The sequence below is a fragment of the Myodes glareolus genome, chromosome 23 (assembly GCF_982192425.1).
Source record: "Myodes glareolus chromosome 23, mMyoGla1.1, whole genome shotgun sequence".
NCBI classification, from domain to species: Eukaryota; Metazoa; Chordata; class Mammalia; order Rodentia; family Cricetidae; genus Myodes; species Myodes glareolus.
In genome coordinates this window covers 38,287,556-38,305,498 of record NC_142048.1, presented here as the reverse complement: position 1 = coordinate 38,305,498, position 17,943 = coordinate 38,287,556, and the positions used below count along the sequence as shown (strand labels likewise).

The 17,943-nt window shown below is 52.5% G+C and overlaps 1 protein-coding gene across 3 annotated transcripts; it reads left to right on the top strand.

Moving 5' to 3' along the window:
- Positions 1 to 352: 352 nt before the first annotated feature.
- Positions 353 to 14,656, top strand: Dusp4 (dual specificity phosphatase 4). 3 transcript variants are annotated; one of them, XM_048456575.3, is made up of 4 exons: positions 353 to 1,221; positions 8,940 to 9,085; positions 9,953 to 10,172; positions 10,964 to 14,656. In XM_048456575.3, exons 1-4 carry the CDS (start codon positions 789 to 791, stop codon positions 11,347 to 11,349), a joined length of 1,185 nt encoding a protein of 394 aa, XP_048312532.1. In that variant the 5' UTR covers positions 353 to 788; the 3' UTR covers positions 11,350 to 14,656. The 3 variants fall into 3 exon arrangements, with proteins under 3 accessions (XP_048312532.1, XP_085536931.1, XP_085536932.1); XM_085680805.2 differs by lacking the exon at positions 353 to 1,221 and adding an exon at positions 2,161 to 2,312; XM_085680806.2 differs by lacking the exon at positions 353 to 1,221 and adding an exon at positions 3,085 to 3,210.
- Positions 14,657 to 17,943: the final 3,287 nt, after the last annotated feature.

Here is a 17,943-nt window from a genome sequence, read left to right as displayed (position 1 = left end):
CCAGGCCTCGGTTAGGCCGGCGTCGCCACCCGCTACCGTCTTTGCGCGGACGCTGAGCTCCGGGGCTAAGGAAAGGGCACAGAGAGGCGCCGCGGCTCCATTCACAAAGTCCGGGAGCTGCCGGCTCGCGGGCGGGTCGGAGGCTGCCTCTTTTTTCCTCTAGGTCTTAGTTTTATGAATGGGCCTGGCAGCGAGCACCGAGCGCCCTGTTTACTCCTCTCTTTGTGACGTCGAGTTCCCGTGACTGGGTGCGAGGGGGCCGGCGCTCCATTCACGAGCTGGGGTGGGGGCGGGGCGGGGCGGGGCGCCCGCGCGCGGGGGGCGGGGCCTGCCGAGGTAGTAATGAGTCTTCCCTCCCCCAGGAGAGCCGGCGAGCATTAATAAATCTCTAAGCCGAGGAGGAAACTCTGGCTGGGGTTGTGCGCGCAGCTCTAGCGGGGTGTTGCGTGGAACAGCGGCGCCCGAGAGGGTGGCGGCAGGAGCAGCCCAGCTAGCAAAACACAGTAGAGGCAACAAACCGAGGGGAGCCCTCTCGTAAACACACTCCCCTCCTCGGTCACTTTTCCCCCGAGGGCCGCGCACCTGCCTGCTTCTAAAGTCCGAGAAGGCTCGGACTGCTATGTAACGTCGAAGCTGCGAGAGGAGGAAGGGGTGTGGGGAGAAGAGGCTGGGGCCAAGTTTGCGGCCACTTCGACAGGCGCCCTCTTAGCCCTCGCCTGCGCCTTCCTGTAGTTGGCCTGGGTGCCCTTGTCTTCTCCAGCTCCCCAGCTGCTGCGGTTCCCGGCGACATGGTGACGATGGAGGAACTGCGGGAGATGGACTGCAGCGTGCTCAAAAGGCTGATGAACCGAGACGAGAACGGCGGCGGCGCGGGCGGCAGCAGCGGCCACGGCGCCCTGGGGCTGCTGAGCAGCGGCAAGTGCCTGCTGCTGGACTGCAGACCGTTTCTGGCTCACAGCGCGGGCTACATCCGAGGCTCGGTTAACGTGCGCTGCAACACCATCGTGAGGCGGAGGGCCAAGGGCTCCGTGAGCTTGGAGCAGATTCTGCCCGCCGAGGAAGAAGTGCGCGCCCGCCTGCGCTCCGGCCTCTACTCGGCGGTCATCGTCTACGACGAGCGCAGCCCGCGCGCCGAGAGCCTTCGCGAGGACAGCACCGTGTCGCTGGTCGTGCAGGCGCTGCGCCGTAATGCCGAGCGCACAGATATCTGCCTGCTTAAAGGTAAACGTAGACGACCGGGAGGGAGCTGAGGGGTAGGTAGGTAGGTGTAAGGGACTTGGCGGCCTGCGCCCTGCGGGGCATGGGGAAGAAGTACCCGAGTGACTTCGGGCTGCGGGAGTCCCCGTGCGGGTCAGTGTGCACGGTCTTGCCATGGTTTTGAGCCCAAGTCTGGGGTGGGGGGGCGTGCTGGCGTGTGTCTCCAGCCACCTGCAATCTGCACGCTTCCTAGAGTTCCCGTGTTTATTGACAAGAACGGTTCTGGCCTGGAAGCTGGCAGCGATTCCTCTGCGCAGCCCAGTTTCGAGTGTTGAGAACCCGCTCGTAAGTCCTACAGGGACAAGAGAGGCCTGTTGGTTCGGTGTGGCCCCGAGAACCCTAGAGGGAGGTGGAGGAAGGTGAACGCCGAGGTGGGATCTGATTCTAGAGTTCGTTCACAGTTCCGCCTTTGGTAAATACAGGAAGGAGAATTGGGTTGCAGATCTGGGGAGCGTTCTTATCTTGTCTCCTGTTGCCCCAACTCAGAGCTTTTCTGGAAGGCAGCCAACTTCTCCTGCCCCGGGCTAGACATAGGCTCCCGGAGCGGGGAGGCTGGAGTGTGCTGTATAGGGAGGACACCGGACAGGACCGCGCCGCCTCCTGTTAATCCAGGCAGCGGAGACCACCACCTTTTGTTCACACACCGTTCTCCACTCTCTGCTAGCGGCGCGTGCCTGGTAGAAGCGAACCCTGGCCTAAATAGGCGGCCGGAGAGGAGGTGGCTTGTCATTAGAAGTCAGACATCCCCCCCAAAAGATCGCACACTGTCCCAGTCCCTGGAGAAAGGGACCGTTGGCTCGCAGCACCTGCCAACCCGGCGGCTGTGCGGGCCTCCGGCTGCGGAACGCGCGGCGAGAGCGGGGGTCGGGCGCCCCCTGCCGCGCTGCGCCCCTACCTCCGGCCGCTGCATTCCGCACATTCTTTCGCTCGGGTCGGGTCTTAATTTTGAACCCGGGAGGTATTTCGGATTCCCCGCCTTCCAAGAGCCGCCCCTTTCCCTGTCGAAGTTCCCCTCTAGTAGACTTTTCTTCTCGGAGCCTTGTTCGTCACTGGAAGTGAGTCTGGGGGAGAAACCCTTTCTCCTGTCCCGTCGGAAAAGCACCGGGAAAGTGGCTGGGTGCGGGCGAGCAGGGCTGGCCCTGCGGAACAGCGGGGGGCTTTGTTCTTCGCAGTTGTTTCCTGACCAGTTGACCCGCCAGCTGCTGGGGAAACGCTGCTGTTGACCCGAGGCTGAACTGCTAAGGCGATTTTGCTGACTTTTCTTTCTTTTTCCGCGAGGGCCGCCTTTTGCTCCTCCAGGGGAGTCCCTAGTCTCTCCGCCTTCTCCCTAGAGCATTTTTAGGAGCGACTGCCGGGAAGACTCATCCCGGATTTAGCGACCGCCTAGTGGTCAAAGCCGAGCCCCACGCGGTACCCGGAGCCCCGGGTCAGGCGCAGGTCCTATGTCCTCCCCTCGGCGGGGTCCTATTTGGACCCCAGGCTCTGCGTCTGTGCTGTTGCTTAAGCCTGCCGGCTCTCCCCGAATCGGTATTGGAGGTGGGAAAGGTGAAACTGTCTTGGGGTGAAAGTTCCCGGGGGGGCGGGGAGGAGTCCAGGCTACCCGGGGTTCCTCAGCCCTGAGATTGAGAAATCCGGGGCTATGCTTTCCGACTCTAGCTTTGGGAGCATTTAAGCCCCACGTGGAGTCAGGGATTGTTTTTTTTTTTCTTCCTGGATGAAATCCGGTGGGGACCGCCCCGGAGCGGCAGCTGTGGGCCTTAGCTGAGCCCTTAAGGCTTCCTTCCGGGCCGCAGGCTCTGGGACCTGGCGCCTAGCGCCTAGAGAAGGAAGCGTATTTTTAAAGGTTAAATCTCGTGGCTCGCGGCACTCTGCCGGTCCTCCTTCGGATCCGGAGACCCGGAGGCCAGGCCAGTTCGGAGAAACGCTTCAGGACAAATACTGACGTAAAACCCGGTAGGACAGGTGGCCTCTGGGCAAAATGACAATCCCCCCCCCCCCCATGGTCCGATGCCTGGTCCACAGAAAGACATTTCCTTTGAGCTGTGCTAGGCTGATCTCTGCCTTCCCAGCCCTTGTCGCTTGTCCGTATTGGACAGGGAGGCTCTCCCCAGCTCATCAAAAGCCAAAAGGCCACTTCCCAGTCCTCTGAGGCCTGGACTGCTTTGTTTTCATCTGTTTAGGAACAGCTGCTATCCCAGCTTCACCACCAGTCCCAGCCAGAAGTTCTGCGTACTGACTTTGGCTAAAATGAGGGCCGGGGTGGAGGGGGATGTTTGTTGCCCCTTGTTCTGTAGAGGTAGCAGAGCGTCCATCTGCCAGCCTTAGTTTATGTGAATGTACGTACTGAGCCACAACCTCGTCCCTCTTCTTTTCTGCCAGCTATGGACTGGCCTCGGTAGAGAGGGCAGCAAGAAAATGTCTGCTGTAGGAAGGAGACGTCATGGCCACTAACACTCCCCCATGTCGCTCCCCCGCTACCACCACCGGGGAGAGGGTGCCAGCCTGGAAGAGGTGGCTTGGTGGGAGAGAATCATGGCCCAGAGGCCTGATAGATTTGTTCTTAGTTAGTAAAGGGATAATTTGGCTCAGCTGGGGAATCCAGGCCTCCTCCTGCTGGCTGAGCAACGGGGCAGACAGTGCACAAGAGGGAAGGAGATGTGGTGGGTGCCCCTGCATCCCTGGGATGAGGAGACAGAACAACAGTCTCAGAAATGCTGTCCTTCTGTCCTTCCTGACCTAAGCAATCGATCTTTGTCATCTTCCACCCACCCGCACCCCCGTTAGTTGCTTTTAAAAGAAATCACAATTTTCCTTTTTTTTTTGGTCACTTTAAAGGGTGATTTGTTACGCATTGTCAGTAGTTAACAGTGGATTTTCACAAGCAAGGGTTCAAAAGCAGGAATTAAACTTCGCTGACGTATTTTAGCCCCGTATGTTTGCTGCTATCAATCACGTTTTGTTAAAAGCAGTTACCTAAGATCTTATGTTTTCTACTTTGCTAGTAAAAATCATGGGAGATACTTTTAACTTAAAATTGTATAAGGCATTTTAAGGACAGTTTCTTAAAACTTTTAAAGTTTTTCAGATTTTTATCCTCCGTATATATCTTTGAGATTCTTTCCCTCCATAAATGTTTGGCTTTGTGCGTTTTAGGATAGCCTGACTTTTAACAAACAGAAGGAATTTCTTACCCTAGGAGTACTAAGAATTCTTTGCTGCCAGCGTTCCCAGTGTCAGAATTAATCTGTCACATGCACACGCGCGCGCGCGCGCGCACACACACACACACACTGATTTCAGGCATGTGGTTGGTGCATGCCTATGATCTCAGTAACCTGGAGGCTGAGGCAGCTAGATTACCAATTTCTTGACCCGTCTGCTCCACACACAGGGTCTGCTTTGAACAATTTCATCTTCCCTCCGGTCTAGGATTTATCTCATGACTTCAGTTCTCATTCCAACCTCATGGCAGCATTATCCAGGGGGCTGTTTGGAGCAGCTGGGTGGGTCCGTCTACCTTCCCTGCTTGGTTAAAACTCACCTGCCCCCAGGCCTTTGATCTGACCCCGCCTTGTGTCGGAGACCAGGACCTCTGCTGGTGCCTGCTTGTCTCTCTTTCTCCCGTTCTTATCTCCAGCTTCCCCAGTGCCATCCTGGAGCTTAGCTCAAGGGGTTGCCTACATTTCCTGCCTACCCAGAGGGAGAATGACTGGCTTTTTTTCTGTTTGTAAATACAACACTGTGTCCCAAAAAGGAAAAGATGGGGAGTGTTAGGATTATAAAATTGGTAGGTCTCAAGCAAGAATTCCAAGCCTTAATGGCTTTGGCTACACCATTACAATAAATGGCTTCTAGGTGTTTGGAGCCAACCGAGGTAACTGACTAAAGAAGCCAGAGGCAGTTGGTGGAGTTTGTCCTTGGTCCTCAGAATCTTCTGGGCTTTTTACCTTGCAGGAAAAGGTGGTCGTTTAGGAGCCAAAAAATTCCTTTAGATGCTCAGAACCTGTAAAACTGGACAGCTGTTTTTCTTACGGAGACAGTTCCTGGCAGAAGGAACAGGGCTGGAAGACAAGTCACCCTGTAACAGGCCAGCCTGCTGGACATAACTGAGAGCCTGGGAGGACAGGGACTGACTGCAGGAGAGAGCTAGGGAAGCTTTGGGGTGGGGGTGGGGTTCAGCCAGCAGGCCTGGGAAGGAACCACAAAGCCAGAAGCCCACTTAGGTCTGAAGACTGCTTGGTTAAAGCGAGGCCCCCAAAGGCATATGACCTTGAGACAACCTAGACTTCCATTCTGGGCCGAGCAAGATGGTGGCTCAGGATGATAGGAAAAAGTGGCAGCCCCATTAAGATCCCCGGCCATAGTCGCCACCACAGCCACTCCCCTCTGGGAACCCTGTTACGGTGGCATTACCAGCACCAACCTTACAAAGCGCTTTCCCATATATTAGCTCCACTCTTGCTGGGCCCAGCAGCCAACTAGAGTGGAAAATTTATGGCCAGGAGGCCCCGTGTTCGTGATTTGTGCTTTGAAATGCTTCGCTCTGCGTGTAAAAGAATTAGGGTCTTGGAGCTAACTGGGGGTGTAGTTGCTGCTCAGGCAAGCCCTGTACAGGCCATTCCTGTCTAAGCAGGGGAAATTAAGTTCTTTATTTGTTGACTCCCCCTTAGTGCTAGGGACCAACCTGCTGTTTTGTATGTGCTCAGCAAGCATTCGACCACTGGACCTCACCCCAGCCCTAGGAAGTATATGCTTAAATACCTTTCAGAAATCTGTTAGGTAATTACATTCAGCAGGACTTAGGAAAAACAGGTTGAAATTCATTGGCATGTTAGGAAATTCTATTCAGAAGGTGCCCAGTGCTTCGGAGATGGCCAGACTGACTTGGGATATGCCATCATTGTTGGCTTCCACATTTCTTGGACCTGTGCAGAAGGTGCAGGGAAAGCCTGACCCTTTTGTGTACAGTGGATTAAGTTTTGGATAAAACTGACTGTTAGAAAGGCTGTGGCCCTTGTGGTATTGGCACGAAGATGGGGTTTGCTAGGAGGGGCTGATGGGAAGGTATTCCGGCAGTCCCCCTACACACTGTAAGAGATAACACTGCTCCGGGGTGGTGGCCCATCCCTGTAACCCCAGCACTTGGGGAGTGGGAAGTCTGAGGCAGGAAGACTGCCATGAGTTCGAGCCAGATCTGTTACATTTACATCGCGATCAAGAAGTGGGTTGTTTTCCTGCACCCCGGTGGACATCCCCTAAACTGTCACACCCTTAAAATGCAGCACATTCTGCTACTCAGTTTGCTTTTCTCTGGCGACATGTGACGTTTATGCTCTCTGGGAACGCCTGGGTCTGGGCAGGAGCTGAGGAGAGCTGAGGAGGCGCCAGCAGAACTCCTTTCTGATCTCTTGTGTGGGCAGGAGAAGGCTGATCGCCCACCTGGGGAAGCCAGCAGAGTTCCCAAGGGAAAGGCCAGTGTGAATGAGCAGACTGATCCTGATGATCATTCTGGCATCAAGGCTGGCCCCTCCCCTTAACCTTCCTGTGAGACCCCGGGTGGCTTCCTTGTCTGTTCTGTATAACCCTGGAGCCCCTCATGCTTGCCACAGGGCTGCTTGGCATATCGGGTGGACCCCCTGTTTGGGGTATCTCGTTTTTAGTAATCCAGGTATCATCCAAAAGGTTCAACAGAGGCGTGGCCATGGGAGGCAAGGACTTAATGGTTTCTTCCTCCTTGTAAGCGACAACTCTGTGCTTGCCTTTGCAGCCCTCAAACAGCCATGGCTCCCCAAAGCCAGCAGCTCTTCTCCCAAGGTGCCTCTGCCAGGCAGGCACATCAGTCTGCCAGGAATTCCATGCCAGGGGAGATTAATCACTTCTTACCGACTAGGAGCAGGAGGTTAGAGGGTGGTGGGTAGCGGTAGTAGAACGCACAGCCACAGCGGGTGACGCAGAAGGCCGAGATGTGGCCTGTCTTCATAGCCTTCATGTTCTTTCTGGATCTTCAGGCTGGCGCGACCCTGTCCCCTCTATGATCGGGAGGGTGGGGATATTTCCGCAGGTGCTTTGAGACTGTCTGGAGGGTCCTGCTACTGTGCCTTGGAATCTGGGTTCCAGTGGTCAGCCCCACCCTTTATTTTTAGGTAAGGCCGGGCGAGCTTGTTTCCTGGGTGGGAAGCTTTTTGCCAAGAACCACTGGTAGCTTCAGTCTTTAAAACAAAGTATTCTGATTGCTTAAATGGATGTTAATAGACAAAGAGATAGTTTAAAATGTGAAGTCTTACAGAAGAGGTACACAGAGGGACAAATGACCTTTACTGATGAAGGTGTTCGGGGTGGGGGCATAGACGTAAGGTTCCTGGCCGAGACCAAGGGCCTTTGGTGACAGACCTCTATTGTTCATCCCTCAGCCTCTCATCTCTACCCCTTTGGGGTGGCTTTAAGAACAAAGATTTCGGATGGGAGGGGGAGGGTGCTGTGGCCACCGAGGCCACAAACAGCATTCATAGCTGGCAGACCAGGTCTGCCTGCCCCCCCCCCCCCCCCCCGAGGCTGGCCACGGTGACTCAGCAGGAAGAACTCTGACCACAGAGATATCCTTCTATATCCGGAGGGAGTGAGCAGAGGGCAAGCAAAGCCGCCGGTGAGGGGATGGGGGGGGGGGGCCGGGTGCCCTGCTTCTGAAAAACCCTTGTGATGTGGCCGCTGGAAGCAGTTTTCTAGGGGTTGGAATTTTGGAGCCAGGCACTTGACTAACTGGTCACATGTCACCCCCCTGGTAGCTGCTGCCAACAGCTGGAGGACATAGGGCCTGCTGAGGTGCTTTCTAGCAGGGCCAGGTACAGGGTAGGAGCTAACCTACTGCTCACCGTTTCTGTCCATTTTTGTTGTGTGGGTCTGTCCTCGAGTGGTTGATCCTGACCTGTAGGCTACATTGAAGTGGTATGGTTTCTGGTCTTGGAGGTCACCGGAAAATGAGGCCCGCGCTCTTAGCTCTGGTGCCTCAGGCTCTCGTGGGACAGCACCCAGCTGTCCCAGATAAGCTATCTCTTTGTTACAAAACCCCTCCTTCAGTAGAGGCTGCAGATAAACTTTGCTGGGCTCATGCACACTTGGGTCAGGAAGTCTTTTCTTGCCCCTAACCTATGCCTCAGAAGAGGTTTGTGTGAAGGATGATGGTTTCCTCTTGTTTGTGGCCCTATTAGTAGAGACAGTGCAGTTGGTCTCTGCTCTAACTCAGACTCAAAAGGGCTCCTGGTGAGGTATTCTAAGTCGTCTTTCCCCTCCCCCATTCTTTCCACTATCTGAAAGGGTGACGCTTGGGAATCCCAGATGGGAATCCTCACCAGGCCAGGGCACCACTGACTGGCTGTGTAAGTAAGTGCGCATGGGTCCCTCATGGCACGTGGCACTCTAGAAAGTCCCTCTGGCATATCCTCGTACATCTTCCTTTGCATTTTTATCTGAAATTAAAGACGTGGCCATAAATTGGAGTCCTCAGCATCCTCCGGTTCTACATAAGGCCCTCTGACCAAACAAACCTCTCTGGGAAATGCTCGGCAGCCTTTATCGCTAGACCCACAGCGCCACCTAGTGGCACACACCGAGCCAACAGCTCTCCTTGTCCTCCTTCCCTCTGGCTCTGTGGCTCCACTAACCCGAACCACTCTTCTCCTTCACAGGTGGCTACGAGAGGTTTTCTTCTGAGTACCCAGAATTCTGCTCTAAAACCAAGACCCTGGCAGCCATCCCACCACCTGTGCCCCCTAGTGCCACTGAGTCCTTGGACCTGGGCTGCAGCTCCTGTGGGACCCCACTGCACGACCAGGTAGGTGTAGTAGTACCCTGGGCAGAGTTAAGTCAGGCAGTGCAGGGGAGCGCGAAGGAACTTTCTTTTCAGAGTTCTGAATTTCTGGCTCAAATACAACTCCTTAATTCGAAGATAGGGTGGTGAACCCCCAGTATCATGGTGGAATTTTAGGTCAGGTGTATTGAGTTATTTCTTCCCTCTCTCTTATTATCCCCAGGTAAGAAGGGAGGGAGAGAGAGAGAGAGAGAGAGAGAGAGAGGGAGGGAGAGAGAGAAAAGAAAAGAAAAGAAGATACCTCTGGTATTTTGTTTTGTTTGTGTTTTGAGACAGGGTTTCCCTTTGTAGCCCAGGTTGCCCTTGAACCTGTTATTTCTGTCTCAGCCCCGTGGTACTGGGATTTCAGCCAGGCCTGCTTGGGCTCCCATGACAGCCAGGCTCTCCTTCATATACCAGCAAGTTATAAAGTACCAGTGGCCTTGGAGTGCCAGCCATGCCCCGAAAACACTCAGCTTGATCTTCAGGCCCATGCCCACCTACCCACCCTTCCAGTCGGATGGACTGGGGATGGATGGAGTTACACGCCACCATTTCTGCTCGTAAATCTTAGCACATGTTTTAGGATATCAGGCCTGTTGTGATCTCCCCTCTTGTCGGAGACATCTCCTCTCTGGTGGGTTCATTGTAGACACAGCAGACCAAACAGATGTCTCAACCACATGGCGCACAGCTCTGTGATGCATTAGCAGAGTAAACTCCCAGTGTGGCTGAGTGCGCTGCACCGTCGGTGGGCTGTCCTGCTGCCTCGAGAGCTCCAGTACTTCCAGCCTTAGTCCGGGTTGCCGGTCGCCTGTTCCACTGAGGTCTTTATGTTTCTTTTTGGTGCAGGGGGGTCCTGTGGAGATCCTTCCTTTCCTCTACCTCGGCAGTGCCTACCATGCTGCTCGCAGGGACATGCTAGACGCCCTGGGGATCACGGCTCTGCTCAATGTCTCCTCGGACTGCCCCAACCACTTTGAAGGACACTACCAGTACAAGTGCATCCCGGTAGAAGATAACCACAAGGCGGACATCAGCTCCTGGTTCATGGAAGCCATTGAGTATATTGGTAGGCTGCCCTCGGGGTAGCGGAGGGAACCCCAGGGAATGGTGGGTGGGGATTTCAGGTGCTGTGCAGGGTAGGACACTCCCCTTGTATGGCTGTAATTGCTATCACCAAATATTTGATGCAAAGCAGCTTAAGGGAGGGACTGACTCCGGCTTCCAGTTAAAGGATGTAGTCGCTTACAGTGACAACCTGGTGCCAGTAGTATGAAGCAGTTGCCACTGAACCTGTAGTCAGGAAGCAGAGAGGACATGGGAAGTAGGGCCAGGTGTCAGACCTCAAGGCCGGCCCCTAGTTAGCCCGTTTCTTCAGCATGGACTTCCCAAACAGCGCTCTCAGTACACGAGCCTGTGGGGGATTCCACCCAAAATACCACCCTTCACCAGAAAGCCCGTCCATGGGGACTCGTGTGTGGTGGGAGTTGGAAGCTATTGCCCATGCCTGGCCGAGGGGCCAGTCACCTTGCATGGCTCCACATGTGTCCAAAGTAAGACTTTTGTCTGGAGAGGAAGGCAAAAGATTTGAGTTGCTGGTCTCCTTGATCTAACGGCCTCTGCCAAGTGATCTCCCTGGGTGTCTGCTTCAAAAATCCCTGTGTGGTTGCTCAGTCTAGAAGATACTCTAGACCGGATCCTCAGTCTAGTAGGGCCGTCCCTTTCCAGTAGGAACAGTGCGCCCACCCTCCAAGGGCGTCTTGTCCAACCCACTCCCACGTCTTAGCTTCTGCCACACGCACTGGTGGTGATGCCTGCAGTCTGCCAAGGGTCCTAACCACGTCACACTCTCTGCCCCAGATGCCGTGAAGGACTGCCGCGGGCGCGTGCTGGTTCACTGTCAGGCGGGCATCTCCAGATCAGCCACCATCTGCTTGGCCTACCTGATGATGAAGAAACGCGTGCGCCTGGAGGAGGCTTTTGAGTTCGTCAAGCAGCGCCGAAGCATCATCTCGCCCAACTTCAGCTTCATGGGGCAGCTGCTGCAGTTCGAGTCTCAGGTGCTCACCACGACCTGCGCTGCCGAGGCCGCTAGCCCCTCGGGGCCCCTGCGGGAGAGGGGCAAGGCCACGCCCACCCCCAGCTCGCAGTTTGTCTTCAGCTTCCCAGTGTCCGTGGGTGTGCACTCGGCCCCCAGTAGCCTGCCGTACTTACACAGTCCCATCACCACGTCCCCCAGCTGTTAGGGCTTGTCTTTGAATGCCAAGTGCAGGGGTGGCCCCCAGCCAGGGTTGTACAAGCCACGTGTGCGCAGCAAGTAGGGACTGACCAGTGGGGGGCCAGGTGACCATGCTCCGTCCCCATCCATTTCTCCCTGGCTAACCACAGGGCCAGCTAGAATGGCAATAACGACTTTGAATACACCTTAAACGCAAACAAACAAAACACTCCAACCAAGAGCAATAATGGCTGCATCTGCGGCCAGGGAAGACTGACTGGTTTATGTGTTGGTTTTACTTTGCAGGTAGAAATTTACCTCATTTTTTTTTTTTTTCTTAAGTGGTAAGGCTTGAAGTTATGAAACCTACAAATGTGCTCCTGGCAAAAGTGCTCAACCAATTTTATTAAGTGGGGAGGGAAAGAGGAGGAAGCCAGTTTGCCAGAAGTGCCTGGCTATGCGCTTGTTCTTCTACTGTGTTCATAGGAATTTTGTTCTAGATAACTTGTAGGCTGCAGTATTCACTTCTAATTAGTCGCCAACTGAATAATTGTGCTTAGTGAATCTTTGAGGATGTCTAAGCAGGAGTCTGGTGATGTGGATTGGGAATGTATTGCTGTTGCAGTCACACGGGAGAGTACGGAAACACACAGGTTGTGCTAGCAACGAGGGAGGGAGTGGTGTCTGGGTTTCTGCCAGTCAGCTTGGTCGCCCTCCTGCGATGCTGACCTAGTAGCGGGCAGGGCGGTAGTGCAAGGGAAAGGTCTGTGGTTGGTCACTTTCACAGATGGTTCCTGAGCACAGTGACCCAGCCACACAAGCCTGCCTTTCTCCAGTGACCCCTTTGGTAGTGGCTAGAGCGTTTTCTTCCAACTCGCCTACGATTTGGATATTGTCTGTGATAGATGCCATATTTTAAGAGGTGCTCTGGGAAAACTGGGTGCAATTCAGATTTCCATACAGTGAATGATTGGGCAAGGCCCCCATCAAAGCCAGATCACTCAAGATGAACTAAAACCAAATCATTTTGCAAGTCAAAATGTATCACCACCCTCTTTCTCTCTCTCTCGGATAAATTGACGTTGTCACTTTTAGGAATTTACTTGAAGTATACCAAGAAATTCTTATTAAATCCCTCCTTGACAAGTGAATACTTTCAAAGGCCCTCTTTTGAATAAAAAGTAAGTATCTGCCATGACTTGGGGCTCCTTAAAGTATGGAGGAGTGGGGAACAGCAGTGGTGGGGGCTGGCTGCTGGCTCTTGTGAAGTACATCCTGTGGGGGACTTGGCCGTTTTGGGTTCTGACTGGGCTAAGGCCGTTTGTAAGGCTGTAAGGAGCCTTTCCAAATGGAGTTTTTTTCTATGGGGAAGGCTTGGGGTGGGGACATGTTCTGTAGTACTGGGGAACAGTATTTTGGAGTGCCCGATTAGAGATCGCTACAGGCTTGTCAGGAATGAGGAATGAGAGCATGTTCCTGTTGTTGTCGTTGGGACTCCGCCCCCTCACTGGGGAACCCCCCCCCCCACTTGAGAGTCTGGATCTCCGTGAACATTCTCGATCACACATAAATAACTTCAAGCTTCAGTGTGACGATCATGGTGGAATGCTCTTTTCTCATCTGCCATCCCAGATAGCCCGGGTTCGTCCTATTTCCCTCTGTGAACTGTGAACCTGTGCTGGCATGGCTTGTCTTGATGGCCTGGGTCAAACTCTGCCTTTGGGTGAGTCCAGAGTCCTCGCTTTTTTTTTTAGAAGAAGGAATGGCTACCCTACTTCCCTGCCTCTGCTGCTTGGCTGAAGGCACGAAGGAGCTGAGCTCCAGGGTGGCGGACCCGAGTTGTATGGGCCTCCATTTCCCCCTGCTTCCTGGCCGCCGAAGAGTTAGATTAGATAGAGTTTTGTAGTTAGGCAAGCCCTGGGCTCCGAGAACGGAAGGGCTTCTGGAGGGCAGAGAAGCAGCCTTTAGGCTACGTTCACTTTTTATACGAGTGTGTTTGCCAAATGTGTCCTAGTTCTCAGACTGGATCCCAACCACACAGGCAGTGGAAGCTCCAGCTGTCCCTCCCCAGCTTCCCAGTGCAGGCCTTCTATGACAATGTCAAGGGGCTATTTATAAAGGCATTTTCTTTGTACTTGGTAACAGCATGAGACCCAAAACTCTAAGAATATAGGACATTGGTTTGATTGAAAAAAAAAAGTGTGTGTGGAGGGACAACCCTAAAAAGTTCTCTCTCCAGAAGCTTCTTTGATGGCCTGAAATAAGCTCTAATGAAGACCCTGTCCCAGGGACATTCCAAATGGTTAGTTTCAAAAAGACAGCATCTTGTCCCAAGAACTGATTTCTGGTGATGGGACATCTTTGTGATGGCCAAAAGCTATTCAATATTTGTCAGAGAATGAGGAACACTCCCAATTCTCCCCAGGAATCTCGTCTCATCCGTGGGTGTTTGTCGGGGAGTCTGAAGGCTGAAGCACAGGTGAGCAGGTGGCTCTCAGCTTCATTTGCCCCTGTGACCTGTGCTTGGTTTTCCATACGGCTGGGGAAGCCATGAGAAGTGACTCAGAGTCCTTGGGAAGGTGGCAAGAAGGGAGGGGTAATTGGGAGTTAATCCCAGGGGGAAGGGACTGGGCCGTGAACATGAAGCCTGTGGGAATGATACAGTAGTTGATAGTGGTTGTCCATCACAGTTGCCTGGGCAATGTTAAGCCCCTCAGATCCACATGACCCTTGCCCAGATAAAGCAGGACCCGGACGCCAATATGTTACAGTGTTCCTAGGTGCTTTCCATGTGCCTAGTTTCAGTCAGGTTTTGGAGATGCCACTGCTTCTGGGTGGTGGAATTCCCACAGAGGTGAAACGGGCTGCAGCGGAACTTTGGTACTGGGTCATTGTGGTCCCACTGGCCACAGCTGGCTGAGGGATGAGGTGGTTTCTTTGCGGGAGCCCCTGCGTGGGAACCAATTTGTGGAGCACTGTGAGTGGGCTCAATGTAGTGTCTGGGTGTTGATGTATTTCCTTCAACTTTGTCTCCATCAAGAAAGATGGAGAAAGTATGTGTTCGTTTTGAAGCCCTCCTTCCAGGGCCCTGCCCTTCCTCCCTGCTCATGACTCATCCAATAGACTTCAGAAAGATAACAATGCAATACTTGTACCTTGTGTAAATAGCCCTGTCTTTCTGAGTGGCGTCATTTCTACATTTGATATGCCTGTATTTCTGTAGGATGTACATAGTATAGGGGTTTTTTGTTTTCTAGAAGAGTCAAACATGTCCGTTTTTATTTATTGCTTGAAAACGATCATTTATTTGAAAATAAATTACATTTTCAACCGTTTCTGCTTTTGTGGACTCTTCATTGGAACACATCCTGCTGCTAGAACTTGGAAGGGGAAGAAGGACATGGGACCTCAAGCAATCATGTCTGCTTAGCACCTGCGGTGGAGCTGATGAAAGCCGTGTCCTGAGGCGGGGGCTGCTTACTAGCAGTCGGGAAGAGCCAATGGCAACCGTCTCTCCTGAAAGGATCTAGTGTAGGGAGTGTTGGAGGTGACACGGATGGAATGAGAGGGCTGTCACAGAAGAATGTGAAAGGAATTCCTCTACAAGGAGGTCCAGGGTCTGAGGTTCAAAGAATCTGGGGCGATAGCACTGACTTCATAGTCTGTCAGGACTATGGAAATAAGCAATTATGTCCCAAGGCTAGAGTGAATGCAAGCTAATGGCCATGTAAAATACGGTGACAGAAGACGTGCAGGCATGATGAAGACATGCTGAGCCACACCTTTTTTTTTTTTTTTTTTTTTTTTTTTTGGAGACAGGGTTTCCCAGTATCTATGGAGTCAGTCCTGTAGACCAGGCTGTCCTTGAACTCAGAGATCCACTGCCCTGCCTCCCGAGTTCTGGGATTAAAGGCGTGCATCACTACCGCCCAGTTACACATCATTTTTGTCAGATTCCACTAGTATAGCTTTCCCAAATTGCAAACCGAATAGTAAAAATTCTTTGCCACCGTCTCATGTTATTTACCATCCTGGAAAATGGTCAGGGGAAATGGAGTTACTACAAGAATTTGAAAAAACTCCCTTTCCTATACAGAAATGCCGGGTGAAACAAAATAGGAAAAAGCAAGCTCCCTTTTATAATGACAATTTAAAGATAAAGTGCCTACAATAAACAATTTGGAACAGGCAGGAGCTATATTAAGGACAAGAGATAACATGCTTATGGAAAACTACCTACTATGTTCATGGATAAAGTAATACAATTAGTTCAGTCATTAGGATTTGGGGAAGAATATATCTCCTTCAGAGGAGTAAATTTTGAAACAACTCCAGGGAGGGAATCGAAGGTAGGGTTGTCTTAGGTCTGATTTTTCACCACTAACAGCACGCAGAACGGACACATCTCCTTCCCCGTGATACAAACTGGTTGATGACCAAGCCAGGCCTTAAAGATCTGCATTTGTGACCTCCTTTACAAACAGCAGGGGGTTGGGGAGAGGTACAGACTTGGCCATAGAACAGGTTTGAGGCAGAAGGATGTTCCTGAATGGAACCAAAGAGTCCAGGGGATGGATGTCCTGGGTCTGCCCACTTGGAAAGGGAGCTCCTGTGGGAGACAGTTGGTGGGGAGGCAATAGCTGGAAAGGTAAAATCACTGAGAAAGGGGCTAAGAGACAAGACAAGTAAAAGGCCAGTTTACTTAGTATTGCTATGAAGAGAGCCTTGCGGCCTACAGTACGCCCCCAGCTCCAGGATCCAGTGATCTGAAGAAGCTCGTCTACCCAGGTGACTTAGCGGATAAAACTCCGCAAGCCTGAGGGCCTGGGTCAGGTCTCTGAATCCCAAGGAAAGGGCAGGAGAGAACCAACGCCACAGAGTTGTTCTCGGACTTCCACATAAGCACACTGGCATGCATGGGGGTGTGTGAGTGTGTGTGCACACACACACATGCTGAGACTTTTTAAAAACTTAGTTCAGTAAGAAGTTACCTTGAGTGGTAATTGTGTCCTGACTGCTCCCTTCTTCCCCGCACTCCAGGATGGAGCGTTGAGCACCTGGGCTGCCCTCTAAGCTTGATGCACACGCTCACACTAGCTGCTAAGGTTACTGTGGTCTCACTAAATTCCTGGATAGCAGCGTCACATTCCTGGGCCAGTAAGGAGCGAGCAGAGGTTGGAGGGTTGATTGCTTTTTAAAGGCTTCACCTGTACAGCACCCCGGGCTCCAGTCTGGTTGAGAACAGTGGGGTGGGGTCTGTCTTAGGCAGTTATATAGACTTGCTTTCTTCTCATCCCCTTTTAGCCAACTGTGCTTTGTCTTGGGGGCCCGAGGAGAGCAGAGCCAGTTTTGTAGATTAAAAAGGGCCATTGAGTTATCTCATAAGCACTAAGAAATAGTAAGAACGCTCATAGGGGATGCCAGAGGCCTTGAACCAGACCAGTGACTCACTGCAATGAACATCGCGTGGGTAGGACTGATTGGACAAAAGGGTGTACTACGTGACACACGGCAGCTCCTGAGGAGGAGCAAAGTGGGCTTTTGTTTATTTTGTTTTCAATTAATTGGGGGGGGGGGTGCATGTTGCAGGGGTGTGGGACAGATATGGAGGGGCTGGGGGGTGAGTGGGGTTGGGTGCACAATGTCAAATTTCCAGAGTCAATAAAGAATTATGAAAAAGAACAAAACCAAGATAAGAAATTGAGGCAACTGGGCGCATCCTCTGGATAGCAAGTGGCAGGGCCAGGTTGCCGCTCCATATGGCAGAGCTGGGGCCTCATCTTAATCCTGCAGTGTTTCGTCAAATCAGCCCTGACAGACTCCCTCAGGGCCCACATTTCTCACCGTTCTAATGAGGCAGAAAGCCAGGAGAGCAAACAGGAGGGAACAGCCCTGGTTCCTTTGGAGCTGCACACACCACAAGACCTGAAAGCCAAGACCACACAACTGACCAAACTGCAGCAAGTCCGTATGCAGTAAGAGGTAAATACGCAGAAGAAACACCTCGACCAAGACGACTGAAAACAGCTAATGCACCATGCTTCTGACCTTCCAGTTTATCAGCTATAGTGATAGTTTATTTGTGTTTTTTTTTTTTTTTCCCCCGACACAGGGTTTCTCTGTAGCTTTGGAGCCTCTCCTGGAACTAGTTCTTGTAGACCAGGCTGGCCTCGAACTCACAGAGATCCACCTACTTCTGCCTCCCGAGTGCTGGGATTAAAGGCGTGCACCACCACTGCCTGGCTCTATTTGTATTTTTAATAAAGCTTGTCTGAAGATCAGAGTGCAGAGTTAAGCCACCAGAGGCCAAGGAGTGGTGGCACACACTTGTAATCCCAGGATTCGAGGCTTGAATCTGCCTAAAAAGAGAGAACTCACACAAAGGTGATGCCAGCACTTGGAAGTCACAGGCCTTTAATCCCAGCACTAGGGAGGTGGAGACAGGAGTGATACGGCTGAGCAGAGAGAGGAATATAAGGCAGGAGGCGACAGGAGCTCAGTGCAGTCTGAGGTTTGGTGGAGAGCATTATAGTCTGCAGTCAACTGAGGACAGGATCACACCTTTGTTCAAGCCTTGGTAGAGGTAAGAACTCTCTAGTGGCTTGGCTATTTTACTTTCTGT

What these genes read in the sequence shown, in the direction of transcription:
- Dusp4 (XM_048456575.3), top strand. Translation starts at nt 789, where the DNA reads ATGGTGACGATGGAGGAACTGCGGGAGATGGACTGCAGCGTGCTCAAA. An exon ending in GGACCCCACTGCACGACCAG is followed by an intron (nt 9,086 to 9,952) that starts GTAGGTGTAGTA and finishes TTTTTGGTGCAG; the next exon opens with GGGGGTCCTGTGGAGATCCT. An exon ending in GGAAGCCATTGAGTATATTG is followed by an intron (nt 10,173 to 10,963) that starts GTAGGCTGCCCT and finishes TCTCTGCCCCAG; the next exon opens with ATGCCGTGAAGGACTGCCGC.